Source organism: Musca vetustissima, unplaced genomic scaffold (genome assembly GCF_032173495.1).
Source record: "Musca vetustissima isolate MV318-11 ecotype Yass unplaced genomic scaffold, APGP_CSIRO_Mvet_v1 utg5370, whole genome shotgun sequence".
Lineage (NCBI taxonomy): Eukaryota > Metazoa > Arthropoda > Insecta > Diptera > Muscidae > Musca > Musca vetustissima.
The window spans coordinates 200106-219655 of NW_026877879.1; the positions used below are offsets into that span (position 1 = coordinate 200106).

The 19550-nt window shown below is 35.5% G+C and overlaps 1 protein-coding gene across 1 annotated transcript in view; it reads left to right on the top strand.

Moving 5' to 3' along the window:
• Positions 1 to 8164, top strand: part of LOC133322562 (endothelin-converting enzyme homolog) — a 63891-nt gene extending 55727 nt beyond the window's left edge. The window contains exon 5 of the mRNA XM_061531544.1: positions 8065 to 8164. Within this exon, the coding sequence (XP_061387528.1) occupies positions 8065 to 8164 (100 nt within the window). The remainder of the gene's footprint in view (positions 1 to 8064) is intronic.
• Positions 8165 to 19550: the final 11386 nt, after the last annotated feature.

A 19550-nucleotide genomic window follows, 5' to 3' on the forward strand; every position in this document is an offset into this window, starting at 1 on the left:
AGAACTGATGACAATTTTAACCCTTTCAGTGTTTTTGTTGAATATATTCGACATTTAAAATTACTATCTTCCTTTGCAAATTTTCGGTTATCCTATGTACCGTTACAATTGATGTCTTTGTTTTTGAAAGACAGATAAAACTGTCCGAGGGTTAAAATAAGAATTGCCCTTTTTCTAAACTCTGTGCCTTCATACGATTTTAGGTACAACATTTTAGATTTTTATTCCGACAATTTTTTTTTTTTTTTTTTTGACACTGATAGGGTTAAAATTTTTTGAGAAGAAAATTATGAATTTTTTTATTAATTTGAGTAACTTCCAAATTGATTAATGGAAATAGATATTTTGTCAAAAAACTAATAAATTTGGGTAGGTTTCCGACGTTTCTGACGTATGTATTATACATCGGAAATGTATGTCATTTACGTCACTGTTTCTGACAGGCATCTCTGTATAGCATTATGTCACCACCTGCACCGTCATTTGGATATGGAATCTTGTGAACTAATGTGAACTACCCCACATTTTCGAATTTTTTCACATTTATTTTTTTACTCATTTCCTGACTTTTTCAATACTTTAATGTCAGTTTGAGTGTTCAAATAATCGAGAGTTCACTGTATTTACAAACATATATTCACAATGAATTATATTTACAAAAATATGACATTTTTATTTTCTCCTCATATTATTTGTAAAATGCAACTCTCAACAATATAAAATGTTACTGGTGTAAACCCCTGATTTGATATTTAAAAAATATTTTAAATAAAAAAATAAATAACATTTACTGTTTAGACAATAATAAATTGATGTGCGTATGTTTATATAATGTTAACAATGTGAAAGGAGCGAGATCGGTGGAAAGAACGAGATCAACTAAAACAAGTGAAAAGGCGTTACCCTCCTCCATAGATATACTGTCAGATACTTGAAATGAAAATAAAGGCAACATACCAAAAAGTTTCCTTAATACAAACTAATTATGTAAACCATAATTTCAGCAATTTTTAATTAATATTCTTACGAATATAACTTTAGATTTAAGTTAATTTAGATGAATTCCGTTAATTTAAGAATTTGAATTGTAACGTAAATTTCTACTACGCAGTTTATTCGAATAACTTCACAACAACAACTAATGTATAGATTTTTCTACATCCTTCCATTTCCTCTTTCATTGTCTATTTTGTTGTTGACGTACAATTCTTGTTAAACGTCATCATTGATGATCGCTTAATTCCTCTTTCTTTGTTACTCCCTCGCCTGTATATGTGTTGTTGTTTTTGTTCACTCAATGTAAGTTTGTATGTGTTTGTTGCATTGGTAGATTGTTCAAATACTACCAGATTGTTCGTAATCTAGATGTTACCAGATCGTCTAGAAACTTCTGTAGCGACAGGCAAGGCTCATATAAATAGAGGAAATGGCAAGGCAGTTAGTCAGTTGTGAATCAGATCGCGAATTGAAACAGTCAAGTAACGTAAAGCTGTAAAGTAACGTGCAAAGTAAAGTTGTGTCAATAAAATCATTGTAATAATCGTAATCAGAAAGAACCAGCGTTTTATTTAGTACGAACTGTATTGGGAAATAAAACAACGTCTACACGGGATTAAGTAAATTCCAAGAACGTAACAAGTGGTGTCGGAAGTGAGATTACGATAATACTACGAAGAAGTTTAAGGATCTACGAGTGGAAGACTTGAAGAAGGAGCTCAATAAATTGGAATTGTCCTCTACTGGCAACAAGGCTGAACTACAAAAACGTCTGTTGAATGAGTTCGAGCGCCGTGGTATGAACATCGATACATATGAGTTTGACAGTAAGGATGAAGTGGATTTATCGGAAATGGGCGAATCCAACGGTGGGGAAGTCTCGTCAGTAGCTGCCAGGGTTGACGATTTCAGAGAAATGCTGGCTAAAATGTTTGAGGAAAATTCCAGAAGGAGCGAAGAGAATTCCAGAAAGTTAGAAGAAAACACGAGACGAATGTTCGAAGAGAATTCCAGAAAGTTAGATGAACTCAAGGCAGAGAATTGTAGAATGAACGAGAAACTCGAGAACATTACAGAAGTTATTGGAAGGAGAGTTGAAACCGTGGAGGTCCAAATTAAAGAGTTGGATGAGAAATTGCAGTCGGTTGACGAGAAGATTCTCTCTGTGGATGAGAAATTTCTGGCCCACGACCACAGGTTTACGAATCTGAAGAAGAAAATGTCGGAACTGGATAGTAAAGGTGGTCCGGTGCGAGTTCCTGATAACACACTAAAAATCAAACCTCCTGTATTCGACGGCTCTACGTCATTCAATGTTTTCAAGTTACAGTTCGAGACAGTGGCTTCTAGAAATTCGTGGAACGACAGCGACAAAGCGGTTGCACTACTTTTGGCATTGAAGGGTAGTGCTGCTGATGTTATGCAGAGTATTCCTGTCGCTACAAGAAAGAACTATGAAGATGTTATTGCTGCACTGGAACGTAAGTACGGTGGCGAACATAAACAAAAAATCTACCTTATGGAACTAAGGGGAAGAGTGCAGAGGGCAAACGAGACGTTACAAGACTTTGCAGCTGAGGTGGAACGTTTGGTGCTAATGACGTATCCAGGAGAGAATCGCCCATTGCTGGACCGTATGAAAATCGAAACCTTTGTGAATGGCATACGTGACCCTGAGATTAAATGTGCAACATATGCGTCACCAAAAGCGTCATTTGCCGAAACCGTGTCGTTTGCCCTTGCCCAAGAGACGGCAAGAATAATTGTTAAGCCCCAGACCCACAAGATTCGCCAACTGGAGACCGAATGTTGCGAACCCAAATCTCTCGTTAACTCGATCAAGGACGCCATGAGGCAGGTAATAGAAGAAACAAAGTTAGTAGGGATGACTAAGCCCAGGATTATATGCTACAACTGCGATAAAGCAGGTCATATTGCGCGCGAATGCAGAGCTAAGCGCAAACGATCCAGGTCATCGTCACCACCTCCAACGAAAGATGGGAGAAGAATGGCTCGACAGTCCACCAATGAGTCACCGTTAAACAGAATCGAGCACAGAAAAGGCGGAAAACACGATAATGCTGATGTCCTGTCTCGTCGGCCATGCAAGGTAGAATGCAGGCATTGCTCAAAGGCTGAGTGTAAAGAGAATATCGTTGATGTCAGACTACTGCAGTTTGAGTCGGGTGAAGATTGGTCGACGGAACAACGAAGAGATCTCATTCTGGGCAAAATAATTTCGGCCATAGAAACGGGCAAGCGACCTAGTCGGAAAGAAATTACTTCCGAAAGCCCTCTTTTAAAATCCTATTGGGCCCAGTGGGACAGTCTACTTATAATAAATGGTTGCCTATATCGCAAATGGGTAAGTGAGGACGGTAAATCTCACCGGAACTTGATCGTCGTCCCAGACTCCAAAATAAGAGATGTCTTGTCGGAGTTTCACGATGGGCCAAGTGGAGGACATTGCCGACTGGATTGCCAATTGTGAAAGGTGCATAAGAGCTAAAGGTCCAACACGGAAGAGTCGAGGCTACATGCAGCAGTATAATTCAGGAGCCCCTTTTGAAAGAATCGCAATGGATGTTGCTGGACCGTTCCCAATAAGCGACTCTGGGAACCGGTATGTCTTAGTGGTCATGGATTACTTCAGCAAATCCCAAATCAAGAAGCCAGGACAATTGTGGATGTGTTCAGCAAAAATTGGATTTGTCGCTATGGTGTTCCATCTGAGGTTTATTCCGATCAAGGTAGGAATTTTGAATCAGCGATCTTCAAGGAAATGTGTGATTCCTACGGAATCAAGAAAACCAGAACGACGCCCCTACATCCACAATCTGATGGCATGGTGGAAAGATTAAATCGCACCCTGGAAGAACATCTACGGAAAGGTGGACAGTGGCCAACGAGACTGGGATGAGCATATTCCAAAGTTTTTACTGGCTTATAGATCGGCCATTCATGATTCCACATCCCGGACCCCAGCCAAAGTTCTGTTCGGAAATGAATTAAAGCTACCTGGCGATTTGATATTCGGTGCTACCCCAAACGACGATGTGAACCAAGATGAAGACAGTCGAAACTCTTTTAGTAAAGTCCACGATGCAGTTCGCCATCGAATAAAAATGGTTAGCAACCGCATGAAGGCAAGGTACGATCGAGCGGCAAATACCGATGGGTTTCAAGAAGGGCAACTGGTATTATTGTTCAATCCCCACGAAAGAAAGGACTATGCCCCAAATTGCAAACGCACTGGGAAGGACCCTACATGATTGTCACGAAAATAAATGACGTGGTTTATCGCATCCAGAGGAGCGACAGTCCCAGGTCGAAGATGAAAGTTGTACATTTGGAGCGGCTGACCCCCTACGGAACGGGAACTGGCCTATTCGGGACGAACAGGCTTAAGCGGGGGACAATGTTACGAATATAACTTTAGATTTAAGTTAATTTAGATGAATTCCGTTAATTTAAGAATTTGAATTGTAACGTAAATTTCTACTACGCAGTTTATTCGAATAACTTCACAACAACAACTAATGCATAGATTTTTCTACATCCTTCCATTTCCTCTTTCATTGTCTATTTTGTTGTTGACGTACAATTCTTGTTAACCGTCATCATTGATGATCGCTTAATTCCTCTTTCTTTGTTACTCCCTCGACTGTATATGTGTTGTTGTTATTGTTCACTCAATGTAAGTTTGTATGTGTTTGTTGCATTGGTAGATTTTCAAATGCTACCAGATTGTTCGTAATCTAGATGTTACCAGATCGTCTAGAAACTTCTTCTGTAGAGGAAATGGCAAGGCAGTTAGTCAGTTGTGAATCAGATCGCGAATTGAAACAGTCGAGTAACGTAAAGCTGTAAAGTAACGTGCAAAGTAAAGTTGTGTCAATAAAATCATTGTAATCAGAAATAACCCGCGTTTTATTTAGTACGAACTGTATTGGGAAATAAAACAACGTCTACACGGGATTAAGTAAAATCCAAGAACGTAACAATATTTATACACACTCATTAGCCTTATGGCTAATGAGGGTGTATACACTTTGATACAGTAAAAATGTGCCTCGTCAAAATATTGGTTCTAGACCCCACGTTTTTTGGACCAAATCCATTTCAGAAAATTTTGATTTCATCCAAACTTTGCCTATATTATTATTTATTCCAAATTTTGTTCAAGTTCGAAGATGGGAAATATCGATCCACTCCTTCTGGTACGTCCCACACAGGGGCTAGGCCTAGGCCTAATTCCGGGCTATAGTTCATATATAGTACATTATCGAACCTTACGTTCTATCCTCCGCAGGTGAAATGATTACAACAGAGTCTTAGAACCAAACCCAAAACGCAGAACAAATCAGATAACTATTTTAATATAAAAATGAGGTTATATGGGGACTACGCCAAAAAGGGTGCGAATATAATTAATTTTTAGTAGGGAGATTTGTTACCATATACGACTACCAAATTGCAACGAATTCGGTTGAAAAACGCGTTCAAGAAACCCAAAATACCGAAAAATGGGTGTACCCTTATATGGGGGCTACCCGAAAAAATGGGCCTATATTCATAATTTTTTGTGGAGAAATTTGGTACCTATTAAAAACTCAAAATACTAATTTACAGCCAATTCGGTGGATTCGCCGAATTGGCTGTAAATTCGCCCTGGGGGCCCGGGCCCCCCCCCCCCCCCCCCAAAAATGAATTTTTGGCACAGTAAATATATGTTTCCAACAGCGATTTTTTTCATTTTTTCATTTTGTGGGTACTACCAGAAAAAGTGGACCTATATTAATAATTTTTTGTGAACACATTTGGTACCCAATATGAACCCAATGTAGCTAATTTCAGGAAATTCGGTTGAAAAACGCGTTCAAGAACCCCAAAATACCAAATTGTGGGGTACCGTTATATGGGGGGTACCAGAAGAAATTGACCTATATTTATCATTTTTACTAGGGAGATTTGCTACCCAATAAGAACTCAATGTACTAAATTTCAGCGAATTCGGTTGAAAAACACGCTCAGAACCTCAAAATACCGAAAATTGGGGGGTACCCTTATATGGGAGCTATGCCTAAACGTGGACCGAGATGTCCCATCTTCGAACTTTTCCTGCCTGCAGACAAAAGACAACTTTATGCAAAATTTCAGCACCCTATCTCAATTCCTTCAGAAGATAGCGAGATTACAGCAGACGGACGGACGGACATGGCTAAATCGTCTTAGAATTTTACCCTGATCAAGAATATATATACTTTATAGGGTCGGAAATGAATATTTCGATGTGTTATAAACGGAATGAAAAAAAAATAATATACTCTCCATACTATGGTAGAGGGTATGAAAAGAAATGAGGTCGGATAAAAGAACGGAATCAAAAAGGAACGAGATCAAAAAAGAACTTTAGTAATTAAAGAGCTGGAAATAGTTGCGATCGTTCCTATCTCGGAATAGTTGCAATGAACTAGTTGGTTCCGGAACTACCCAACTCTATAAGTGACCGTAAAACTGCCTCGTTCTAACAACGAACAACTACGCAGAAGCAGAAAGAGGGTACGTCGACAGCAACCTCAACTAAACAATACGGAAGACACTCGACAGCACCAAGTTCCCAATATTATGAAGTTTGTGAAAGAGGATCGCCAAACCAAACTAAATTTATAAAATATTGAAAAACATACACATATGAATAATATTAATTTTGTCGCTGACAAAAGTCAATTTGCCCAAATTTTGCTTGTTTGATAGTGTGGTCTCTCATGTTTGTCATTCATCATTGCTAGTGTGTATACCGCATAAGTATCGTCTGCATACTTTTTGTGGTTGTTGTAAATTAAGAATTTATATTCTTGTTCATCATTTTTATACCCTCCACCATAGTATGGAGGGTATATTAATTTTGTCATTCCGTTTGTAACTCATCGAAATATTCATTTCCGACCCTATAAAGTATATATATTCTTGATCAGGGTAAAAATCTAAGACGATCTAGCCTTGTCCGTCCGTCTGTTGTAATCACGCAATTTTTTAAAGGACTTGAGATAGCGTGCTGAAATTATGCGTAGGGTTGTCTTTTGTCTGCAGGCAGGTCAAGTTCGAAGATGGGATATATTGGTCCACGTTTAGGTATAGCTCCCATATAACAGTACCCCCCAATTTTCGGTATTTTGGGGTTCTTGAGCGCGTTTTTCAACCGAATACGCTGAAAGTTGGTACATTGGGTAGTAAACGTATCCACAAAAATTATAAATATAGGTCCACTTTTTCTTGTTGCCCCATATAACGGTACCTCCTAATTTTCAGTATTTTGTAGGTTTTTATCGTATTTTTCCACCGAATTGGCTGTAATTTAGTATTTTGAGTTCTTAGTAGGTACCAAATCTCTCCACAAAAAATTATAAATATAGGTAAATTTTTTCGGATATCCCCCATATAAGGGTACCGCCCAATTTTCGGTATTTTGAGGTTCTTGAGCGCGCTTTTCAACCGAATTCGCTGCAATTAGGTACATTGGGTTCATATTGGATACCAAATATTTCTACTAAAAATTATAAATATCGGCCCACTTTTTCTGATAACCCCCATATAAAAACACCACAAATTTTCGGTATTTTGAGGTTCTTGAGCGTGATTTGAAATTTGATACATTGGGTTCTTTTTGGGTATCAAATATCTCTATTAAATATTATAAATATCGGTCCAGTTTTTCATTTCAAATACCTGTCGGTATACCTGTGGTGGAGGGTATCCAAAGTTCGGCCCGGCCGAACTTAACGCGTTTTCACTTGTTGAGAATAATCTTTGGTACGAAAGTAGAATTGAAATCCCTAAAATTCCTTTTGGCAGCATTTGAAATTGTATAGATGGATCATTCTAACCAACCACAATTTAGTATTCCAGTGTGCGGTATATTGTTTTTTCTTACCTTTAATCCCAATGTATGTCAAAATTCACAAAACTTAAAATGCTGAGGTTTATACCATATTCTCAATTACATGCTTAATATATAACATTTTGACCAGATTATTAATTTTTTTTATTTCTTTATTAAAAAATAAGATTAGGATGGTTAGTAGCTCAAGGAGGAAGTGCATCTGAAGTTTACCGATGTCCTGTTGGTTCGATGATAAACGCTCAAAAAACATGTAATGTATTATAAATAGAGGCAACAAAAACACGCGTCTAGTGAAGCAATAGGAAAATCAAATATTTTATTTCTTAAAAAAATTGTATTTGGAATCGAACCACAAAGTTTCACAAAATATATGAAATGAACGAATTTGTAAAAAGTGCAATATTATTTTGTACAATGTTTACTGCTGCTGATAAAAGTTCGTTGCTATTTTTTATGAAATCGTATGTTGCCAAGCTGCTAAAGAGACCGTATACATCTGCAACGTTTCCCGAAAATGTAACACTGTTACATATACATGTAAGTTATCTGGCGAAACATACAATGTTTCACATTCCAAACATTTGGATACAACAGTGCAACCAAACACTACACCAGGTGCTCGGTGACTAGTTGCCTGCGGCAATTAGTTCCCATCGCAGCCTAAAAAAAAATTGAATTTTTCTTCTTGAAGTTTGTGAAAAAAGGAGATCGCCAAACCAAATTCAATTTATAAAATATTTGAAAACATGTAAATAATATTAATTTTAATTTTGTCGCTGAAACTCGAAAGCGTCCAAATTTCAAATCAAAGTTTATTTAAAACGTCATTACTTACAGTCAACAAACCTAAAGTGGTGTACACACTAACACTTTTGAGTGGCACTCTTGCCCAAATTTTTCTTGTTTGATAGTGTGGTCCCTCATGTGGGGTTCAAAGCCATTTGAGTGGACCTTCTTAAATTTAGACTCAAAAAACAGTTTTTTTAAAAAAAATTTACGCACCAAATTTTCATGTTTGGAATCCAATTGCAAAGAAGCTACGGTGAGCACATTCATGAAATATACACTAAACGAAGCAACATCACGAGTTCTAAAAATCCTATAATCAGTTTAGTCCATTATCTGGTTGCGCGTCTTGATTATAAGAAAAATTCAAAAAAACACCGAAAAATCGCTTCAAAATGTCAGCATCCTTTTTGCGTGGATGCAGTAATTATATTGAAAAATCACATGTTAGAACCATATTGTACATGGGGTATTCTGCAACTTAGTCAACGATCACATATGCGTGCGTTGTGTAGTTTAGCCACAAATCAGGAACGAACACAAAAAAACTCGTTGGCTTCAACCCTTTTTTACCCATTTTTCTACATTACCACCATCACAGCTTCCAACCAACTTATTATTTATTACCAATATTTTAAGTATTTGACAAGAACACTTCATTTTATAGAAATGAATTTAAATTATATGCAATATATTCATATTTCGCGAGTTATAAGCTTACAAACCTCAGTTTCAAGGAATTTAAAAGATTTTTGTAATTTCCCATACGTGAGTTATGGGTGCCATAGGGGATGATAGATAACAAGCAAAGGTTTATATCATGATTATAACCTTACAAACCTCAGTTTCAAGGATTGGGTTGAGGCGTCGCATTATTTGCCCACTCTCGGAAAATTTAACCTACTATGAAAAAGCAAAGAAAATGGAAACCAAACCCCCCTAATGTTGACGACCCCCGCAAACGTACATAGGTCCACGATCTGCGAATCTACACTTGGAATGTGCGCACGTTGTACAAAGCCGATATTATTGCCTTACAGGAAATGCGATGGAATGGGACTGGCGTAAATAAATCTGATGAATACGCTCTGTATTATAATGCCATGAAACGAGACATGAATTTGGCTGCGGATTTATGGTTTATAGGAGAATAAAAGACCTCGTCTCCAGATTCACTCCAGTAGATGAGGAATTGCGGATATCTTTGGCCCACCATCGGAAAATTCAGCCTTCATGAAGAAACATCAGACAATGGCATGAGGTTGATTGACTTCTCGACTGAAAAAAAACATGGTAGTTAGCAGCACCAGATTCTAGCATCTCTATATACACAAGGCCACCTGGATCTCTCCTGATCAAGCAACGAGAAATCAAATTGATCATGTTGTGATAGACGGAAGGCACTCATCCAGTGCTTTAGAAGTCCGATCGATCCGAGGAGCGAATATCGATTCGGACCATTACCTTGTGGTAGCCATGGTACGCACCCGTCTTAATGTAGCAGAAAAGTTGCGATCTAACACAACACGGAAACTCGACGTCGAAAAGCTGGTACACTTTCAAACCGAATAAACTTAATATTGGAATTTCGAATTCTTTTTGAGGAAGACACCGCCTCGCAATGTTCAACATAGGTCAACATTTGTATATATGTAGCTGCGATATAATGACAAAGCCCGATTTTCGATCTGTTGTGGGTTTTAAACATATTTTGAAGCGATGTGGGAGTGGTTTGCATTTGGGATTTATATTAAGTAAAAACCTTTATTTTGTATTTCGGGTTTTCAGATGGTTAATTATCTCGTCACATACAATTTTCAAATCTCGACATATGGTCTAGACAAACATGGAATTTTGACATATTCACCATATAAATGTCCCGCCCCATTTAGTACAATCCAAATTTTATTAGAAATGGGATCTAATTTGGCGGTGGTTATTAAAATGTTCGGCACGTCTGAACTTAATCGCAAATTGTTTCATTGATAATTCAAATCCTGGCAAGATCTAGCTACAGCCTCCATATATACGTTACATCCGATTTAATATATAATCTGATTCCGTAAGGGGATGACGTATATTGTATTATTTAGAACATAAATTACCTTATTATTAACTCATAAAATATACGATAGGATTTAAAAAAATAATCGAAGTTGGCCATAATTCCTCTCAATATTCGCTGGCAAATAAATGTATGCTTTCTGACAGCTTGATCAAACTGTTTCATGGTACAAATATATTTTCCAATGTAACCACACGTCAAACATGTTTTCCCATTTCATTATTTGACATTATTTGCTCACTGTTTAAGCAAACAAAGTGTGTCAAATATTTGAGTGTAATGTGAACACAAAATCAAGAGTGCACAAATTTGACGTTTTGGGCAAACAAAATAAAAGACATTTGAGTCACATATTTGCCTAGTGTGACCTTACCTTAAGTATGTAAGAGTTATCGGGTCAAACATATAATGTTTCACATTCCAACAATTAGGATATCACAGTGCAACTAAACAGCAAACGAGCTATAATACAAATCAAAGTTAAATTAAGATGCCAATATTTGAAGTCAACAAACCTAAAGTGTATTGAATCATGTAATATATTAAAAATGTAGTAAATGAAAACCGGCGAATTTAGAAGAAAATAGCAAAATTTGTAAGTGCAATCAATGTTACTGCTGCAGAATGGATAGAAACAAGTGAAAAAGTGTTAAGTTCGGCCGGGCCGAACTTTGGATATCCTCCACCACAGATATACCAACAGGTATTTGAAATGAAAAACGACCGATATTTATAATTTTTAATTGAGATATTTGGTACCCAATAAGAACCCAATGTACCAAATTTCAGCGAATTCGGTTGAAAATCGCGCTCAAGAACCTGAAAATACCGACAATTTGGGGTACTCTTATATGGGGGCAACCAGAAAAAAGTGGGCCGATATTTATAATTTTTAGTAGAGATATTTGGTACCCAATATGAACCCAATGTACCAAATTGCAGCGAATTCGGTTGAAAAGCGCGCTCAAGAACCCCAAAATACCGAAAATTGGGCGGTACCCCTATATGGGGAATATCGGAAAAAAATTACCTATATTTATAATTTTTTTGTGGAGAGATTTGGTACCTACTAAGAACTCAAAATACTAAATTACAGCCACTTCGGTGGCAAAATACGACCAAACACCCCCAAAATACTGAAAATTAGGAGGTACCGTTATATGGGGGCAACAAGAAAAAGTGGACCTATATTTATAATTTTTTGTGGATACATTTACTACCCAATAAGGACCCAATGTACCAAATTTCGGTTCGGTATTCGGTTGAAAAACGCGCTCAAGAACTCCAAAATACCGAAAATTGGGGGGTACTGTTATATGGGAGCTATACCTAAACGTGGACCAATATATCCCATCTTCGAACTTGACCTGCCTGCAGACAAAAGACAACCCTACGCAAAATTTCAACACCCTATCTCAATTCCTTCAACAGAATGCGTGATTACAACAGACGGACGCACAAGGCTAGATCGTCTTAGATTTTTACCCTGATCTAGAATATATATATTTATAGGGTCGGAAATGAATATTTCGATGAGTTACAAACGGAATGACAAAATTAATATACCCTCCATACTATGGTGGAGGGTATAAAAATTGTTCTTTCCTATTTTTCATGAAAGTTGCCCGAAAATGAAATATTGTTTACATTCAAGACGTGCAAAGTTATAGTTGAAAGTATTGTAAAAACAAGTACACCAAATACTTATCTGTTACTACTGGTATACATGAGAGAATGAGTATAACAGTTCTGTTATGCTCTGTATTGATAAACTCTCTCTATTCATCAAAAGACAAATAGTTCCAAACAGTTATTTTGCATTTTGTTATGATTTACTAGTTCGTACCCTCAAATGCTTGTTGTACAACAAATATATTCGTAAGTAGGAAGTTTTGGAAATTCGTACTACTGTGTACTAAATTTGGTACTATTTGAATTATGGGTTAAACGATAACGTTGGAATCCTGAAACTTGGATTCAGGATCACTGTAGGAGTGTAGGATTGGGGTATGTAGGAAATTTTGGAAATTCGTTCTACTGTGTACTAAATTTGATACTATTTGGATTTGGTTGAACCGATAAGTCTGGATATAGGAGCACTGTTGAGTTGTAAGATTGTAATATTGTAGGGGTTTTCCCACAATATTTTCCGCTAACGAAGTTGGTTTTTATTAAAATAAATAATTATTAATCTCTATATATATAAAAATTAAGTGTATGTTCGTGATCGCTAAACTCAAAAACTACTGCACCGATTTTTACCAATATTGTGTATACAGCCTCTATGGACATGAGGAGTATTTCTGTGTAGTTTAAAGTTCATCCGACAGATGGCGCAATATTTAGTTTTTTGTGTTTTTTCACTATATTTCAAGAATTACTGCACCGATTTAGACCAAACTTTACGTATATGTCCTATGAGGTGTGAGTAGTGTTTTTGTGTTTAATTTTAAGTTCGTCCGATAGATGGCGCGATACATAGTTTCTTTGTGTTTTGCCCGATTAAATATTGGATGCTTAATCGGTATGTGCCGATGTTATGTATTCCGACACCGACTCATACATAACCTGTTTTCGTGAAAAGCGCGTGGGAGTCAAACGAAAAAATAATTCCCTATCAAATTGAAGAAAAATGTATTTAAATCTCTATATATATAAAAATTACGTGTATGTTCGTGATCGCTAAACTCAAAAACTACTGCACCGATTTTTACCAAATTGTGTATACAGCCTCTATGGGGCATGAGGAGTGTTTCTGTGTAGTTTGAAGTTCATCTGACCGATGGCGCAATCTTTAGTTTTTTTGTGTTTTTTCACTATATTTCAAGAATTACTGCACCGATTTAGACCAAACTTTACGTATATGTCCTATGGGGTGTGAGTAGTGTTTTTGTATTTAATTTTAAGTTCGTCCGATAGATGACGCGATATATAGCTTCTTTGTGTTTTGCCCGATTAAATATTGGATGCTTAATCGGTATGTGCCGATGTTATGTATTCCGACACCGACTCATACATAACCTGTTTTCGTAAAAAGCGCGTGGGAGTCAAACGAAAAAATAATACCCTATCAAATTGAAGAAAAATGTATTTAAATCTCTATATATATAAAAATTAAGTGTATGTTCGTGATCGCTAAACTCAAAAACTACTGCACCGATTTTTACCAAAATTGTGTATACAGCCTCTATGGGGCATGAGGAGTGTTTCTGTGTAGTTTAAAGTTCATCCGACAGATGGCGCAATATTTAGTTTTTTGTGTTTTTTCACTATATTTCAAGAATTACTGCACCGATTTAGACCAAACTTTACGTATATGTCCTATGAGGTGTGAGTAGTGTTTTTGTGTTTAATTTTAAGTTCGTCCGATAGATGGCGCGATACATAGCTTCTTTGTGTTTTGCCCGATTAAATATTGGATGCTTAATCGGTATGTGCCGATGTTATGTATTCCGACACCGACTCATACATAACCTGTTTTCGCGAAAAGCGCGTGGGAGTCAAACGAAAAAATAATTCCCTATCAAATTGAAGAAAAATGTATTTAAATCTCTATATATATAAAAATTACGTGTATGTTCGTGATCGCTAAACTCAAAAACTACTGCACCGATTTTTACCAAATTGTGTATACAGCCTCTATGGGGCATGAGGAGTGTTTCTGTGTAGTTTGAAGTTCATCTGACCGATGGCGCAATCTTTAGTTTTTTTGTGTTTTTTCACTATATTTCAAGAATTACTGCACCGATTTAGACCAAACTTTACGTATATGTCCTATGGGGTGTGAGTAGTGTTTTTGTATTTAATTTTAAGTTCGTCCGATAGATGACGCGACTTTGTGTTTTGCCCGATTAAATATTGGATGCTTAATCGGTATGTGCCGATGTTATGTATTCCGACACCGACTCATACATAACCTGTTTTCGTAAAAAGCGCGTGGGAGTCAAACGAAAAAATAATACCCTATCAAATTGAACAAAAATGTATTTAAATCTATTTATAAAAGTGATGTAAAATGTATAGTACCTCATCAATTGGGAACGGCGGCACCGATTTGATTCAAAATTTCTTTCAGTTGCCTGCAATTTAAGTGGGAAAGCTTTTATGAAAGAACATGTTGAGAAAAATCCGCGAAAATCTTGCAAAACCTATTTTGAAGGAACGGCTGGACCGATTTGCCTACCATTATGTGGGATATATACCATAAAGTGATACTATACCTACAATTTACAGAGAAGTTCCCTATCCTACATGAAATACCGAATTAAAGACAATGTATACGGTATGTGTTACTACTTTCAAAAGTACATAACATCGTACTATGCCAAATATATGGAGGTTTAAAAACGCACAATAATGGTGAGCCAATTTTTTATATTATAAAACCAATACATGACATATATACCACGCGATCATTGGCTGAAACTTCAACGTATTCTATATAGGAAATAAAACCAGCTTTATTTGTGAAAAATTTCAATACATATACATAGAATATACCAAAATGCCCATTACAAATACCTCAACAATTTAGCTGTATTTAGCTTATATTGGGGAAGTGTATATATATAATTTGAATCCTACATGGAGACAATTGCGCATTAGATGCTCTAGGTGTCTAACTTATATGTGCCTTTATGGTTCCTAAATACATTTCTCCTTCGATTATTTTTAATGAAGTGGGAAGAGTTTTACCAAAAGAAAATTTTGAGGAAAACATAAAAAGTTGGACATTTGTGAAATTGAATACAACACACCTTTTATAGGACTTATGAATCGTATGTGATAAAAAAATAGTAATTATCTTTTGAAATACGAGTAGTTAGATCAAAACTTGACCTTCTCCTGAAAAATGTTTGGTGGAATATGTTCGATCAATTGATAAACTTAATTACCACACATACTGACATAATTTAATAACAATAACAATATTACTTAATATACTGGAGTATCAGCAAATGAAGGTTTACCGTCATGAGGAAAATATTATGCATATTTTTTGATTGTGGAAATTTGACGCAAATTTTTTGGTAAATAGTTTCTGAAATATATTTTCCAAGAATTCGTTCATTTTTACCAACCCTATATTGATGCAATTCTGAATAGGCAAAACAACGTTTGCCGGGTCTGCTAGTCTATTTATAAAAGTGATGTAAAATGTATAGTACCTCATCAATTGGGAACGGCGGCACCGATTTGATTCAAAATTTCTTTCAGTTGCCTGCAATTTAAGTGGGAAAGCTTTTATGAAAGAACATGTTGAGAAAAATCCGCGAAAATCTTGCAAAACCTATTTTGAAGGAACGGCTGGACCGATTTGCCTACCATTATGTGGGATATATACCATAAAGTGATACTATACCTACAATTTACAGAGAAGTTCCATATCCTACATGAAATGCCAAATTAAAGACAATGTATACGGTATGTGTTACTACTTTCAAAAGTACATAACATCGTACTATGCCAAATATATGGAGGTTTAAAAACGCACAATAATGGTGAGCCATTTTTTTATATTATAAAACCAATACATGATATATATACCACGCGATCATTGGCTGAAACTTCAACGTATTCTAAATAGGAAATAAAACCAGCTTTATTTGTGAAATATTTCAATACATATACATATAATATACCAAAATGCCCATTACAAATACCTCAACAATTTAGCTAAATTTAGCTTATATTGGGGAAGTATATATATATATATATAATTTGAATCCTACATGGAGACAATTGCGCATTAGATGCTCTAGGTGTCTAACTTAGAGTAGGGAAGAGTTTTACCAAAAGAAAATTTTGAGAAAAACATAAAAAGTTGGAGATTTGTGAAATTGAATACAACACACCTTTTAAAGGACTTATGAATCGTATGTGATAAAAAAAATAGTAATTATCTTTTGAAATACGAGTAGTTAGATCAAAACTTGACCTTCTCCTGAAAAATGTTTCGTGGAAAATGTTCGATCAATTGATAAACTTAATTACCACACATACTGACATAATTTAATAACAATAACAATATTACTTAATATACTGGAGTATCAGCAAATGAAGGTTTACCGTCATGAGGAAAATATTATGCATATTTTTTTGATTGTGGAAATTTGACGCAAATTTTATGGTAAATAGTTTCTGAAATATATTTTTTTTATGAATTCGTTCATTTTTACCAACCCTATATTGATGCAATTCTGAATAGGCAAAACAACGTTTGCCGGGTCTGCTAGTCTATTTATAAAAGTGATGTAAAATGTATAGTACCTCATCAATTGGGAACGGCGGCACCGATTTGATTCAAAATTTCTTTCAGTTGCCTGCAATTTAAGTGGGAAAGCTTTTATGAAAGAACATGTTGAGAAAAATCCGCGAAAATCTTGCAAAACCTATTTTGAAGGAACGGCTGGACCGATTTGCCTACCATTATGTGGGATATATACCATAAAGTGATACTATACCTACAATTTACAGAGAAGTTCCATATCCTACATGAAATACCGAATTAAAGACAATGTATACGGTATGTGTTACTACTTTCAAAAGTACATAACATCGTACTATGCCAAATATATGGAGGTTTAAAAACGCACAATAGTGGTGAGCCAATTTTTTATATTATAAAACCAATACATGACATATATACCACGCGATCATGGCTGAAACTTCAACGTATTCTAAATAGGAAATAAAACATATATACCACGCGATAATGGCTGAAACTTCAACGTATTCTAAATAGGAAATAAAACCAGCTTTATTTGTGAAAAATTTCAATACATATACATAGAATATACAAAATACCCATTACAAATACCTCAACAATTTAGCTATATTTAGCTTATATTGGGGATGTATATATATAATTTGAATCCTACATGGAGACAATTGCGCATTAGATGCTCTAGGTGTCTAACTTTTATGTGCCTTTATGGTTACTCAAATACATTTCTCCTTCGATTATTTTTAATGCAGTGGGAAGAGTTTTACCAAAAGAAAATTTTGAGAAAAACATAAAAAGTTGGAGAATCGTATGAATCGTATGTGATAAAAAAAATAGTAATTATCTTTTGAAATACGAGTAGTTAGATCAAAACTTCTCCTGAAAAATGTTTGGTGGAATATGTTCGATCAATTGATAAACTTGAATATATTGTTTTTTCTTACCTTTAATCCCAATGTATGTCAAAATTCTCAAAACTTAAAATGCTGAAGTTTATACCATATTCTCAATTACATGCTTAATATATAACATTTTGACCAGATTATTAATTTTTTTATTTCTTTATTAAAAAATAAGATTAGGATGGTTAGTAGCTCAAGGAGGAAGTGCATCTGAAGTTTACCGATGTCCTGTTGGTTCGATGATAAACGCTCAAAAAACATGTAATGTATTATAAATAGAGGCAACAAAAACACGCGTCTAGTGAAGCAATAGGAAAATCAAATACGTTATTTCTTAAAAAAATTGTATTTGGAATCGAACCACAAAGTTTCACAAAATATATGAAATGAACGAATTTGTAAAAAGTGCAAAATTATTTTGTACAATGTTTACTGCTGCTGATAAAAGTTCGTTGCTATTTTTTATGAAATCGTATGTTGCCAAGCTGCTAAAGAGACCGTATACATCTGCAACGTTTCCCGAAAATGTAACACTGTTACATATACATGTAAGTTATCTGGCGAAACATACAATGTTTCACATTCCAAACATTTGGATACAACAGTGCAACCAAACACTACACCAGGTGCTCGGTGACTAGTTGCCTGCGGCAATTAGTTCCCATCGCAGCCTAAAAAAATTGAATTTTTCTTCTTGAAGTTTGTGAAAAAAGGAGATCGCCAAACCAAATTCAATTTATAAAATATTTGAAAACATGTAAATAATATTAATTTTAATTTTGTCGCTGAAACTCGAAAGCATCCAAATTTCAAATCAAAGTTTATTTAAAACGTCATTACTTACAGTCAACAAACCTAAAGTGGTGTACACACTAACACTTTTGAGTGGCACTCTTGCCCAAATTTTTCTTGTTTGATAGTGTGGTCCCTCATGTGGGGTTCAAAGCCATTTGAGTGGACCTTCTTAAATTTAGACTCAAAAAACAGGTTTTTAAAAAAAATTTACGCACCAAATTTTCATGTTTGGAATCCAATTGCAAAGAAGTTACGGTGAGCACATTCATGAAATATACACTAAACGTAGCAACATCACGAGTTCTAAAAATCCTATAATCAGTTTAGTCCATTATCTGGTTGCGCGTCTTGATTATAAGAAAAATTCAAAAAACACCGAAAAATCGCTTCAAAATGTCAGCATCCTTTTTGCGTGGATGCAGTAATTATATTGAAAAATCATATGTTAGAACCATATTGTACATGGGGTATTCTGCAACTTAGTCAACGATCACATATGCGTGCGTTGTGTAGTTTAGCCACAAATCAGGAACGAACACAAAAAAAACTCGTTGGCTTCAACCCTTTTTTACCCATTTTTCTACATTACCACCATCACAGCTTCCAACCAACTTATTATTTATTACCAATATTTTAAGTATTTGACAAGAACACTTCATTTTATAGAAATGAATTTAAATTATATGCAATATATTCATATTTCGCGAGTTATAAGCTTACAAACCTCAGTTTCAAGGAATTTAAAAGATTTTTGTAATTTCCCATACGTAAGTTATGGGTGCCATAGGGGATGATAGATAACAAGCAAAGGTTTATATCATGATTATAACCTTACAAACCTCAGTTTCAAGGATTGGGTTGAGGCGTCGCATTATT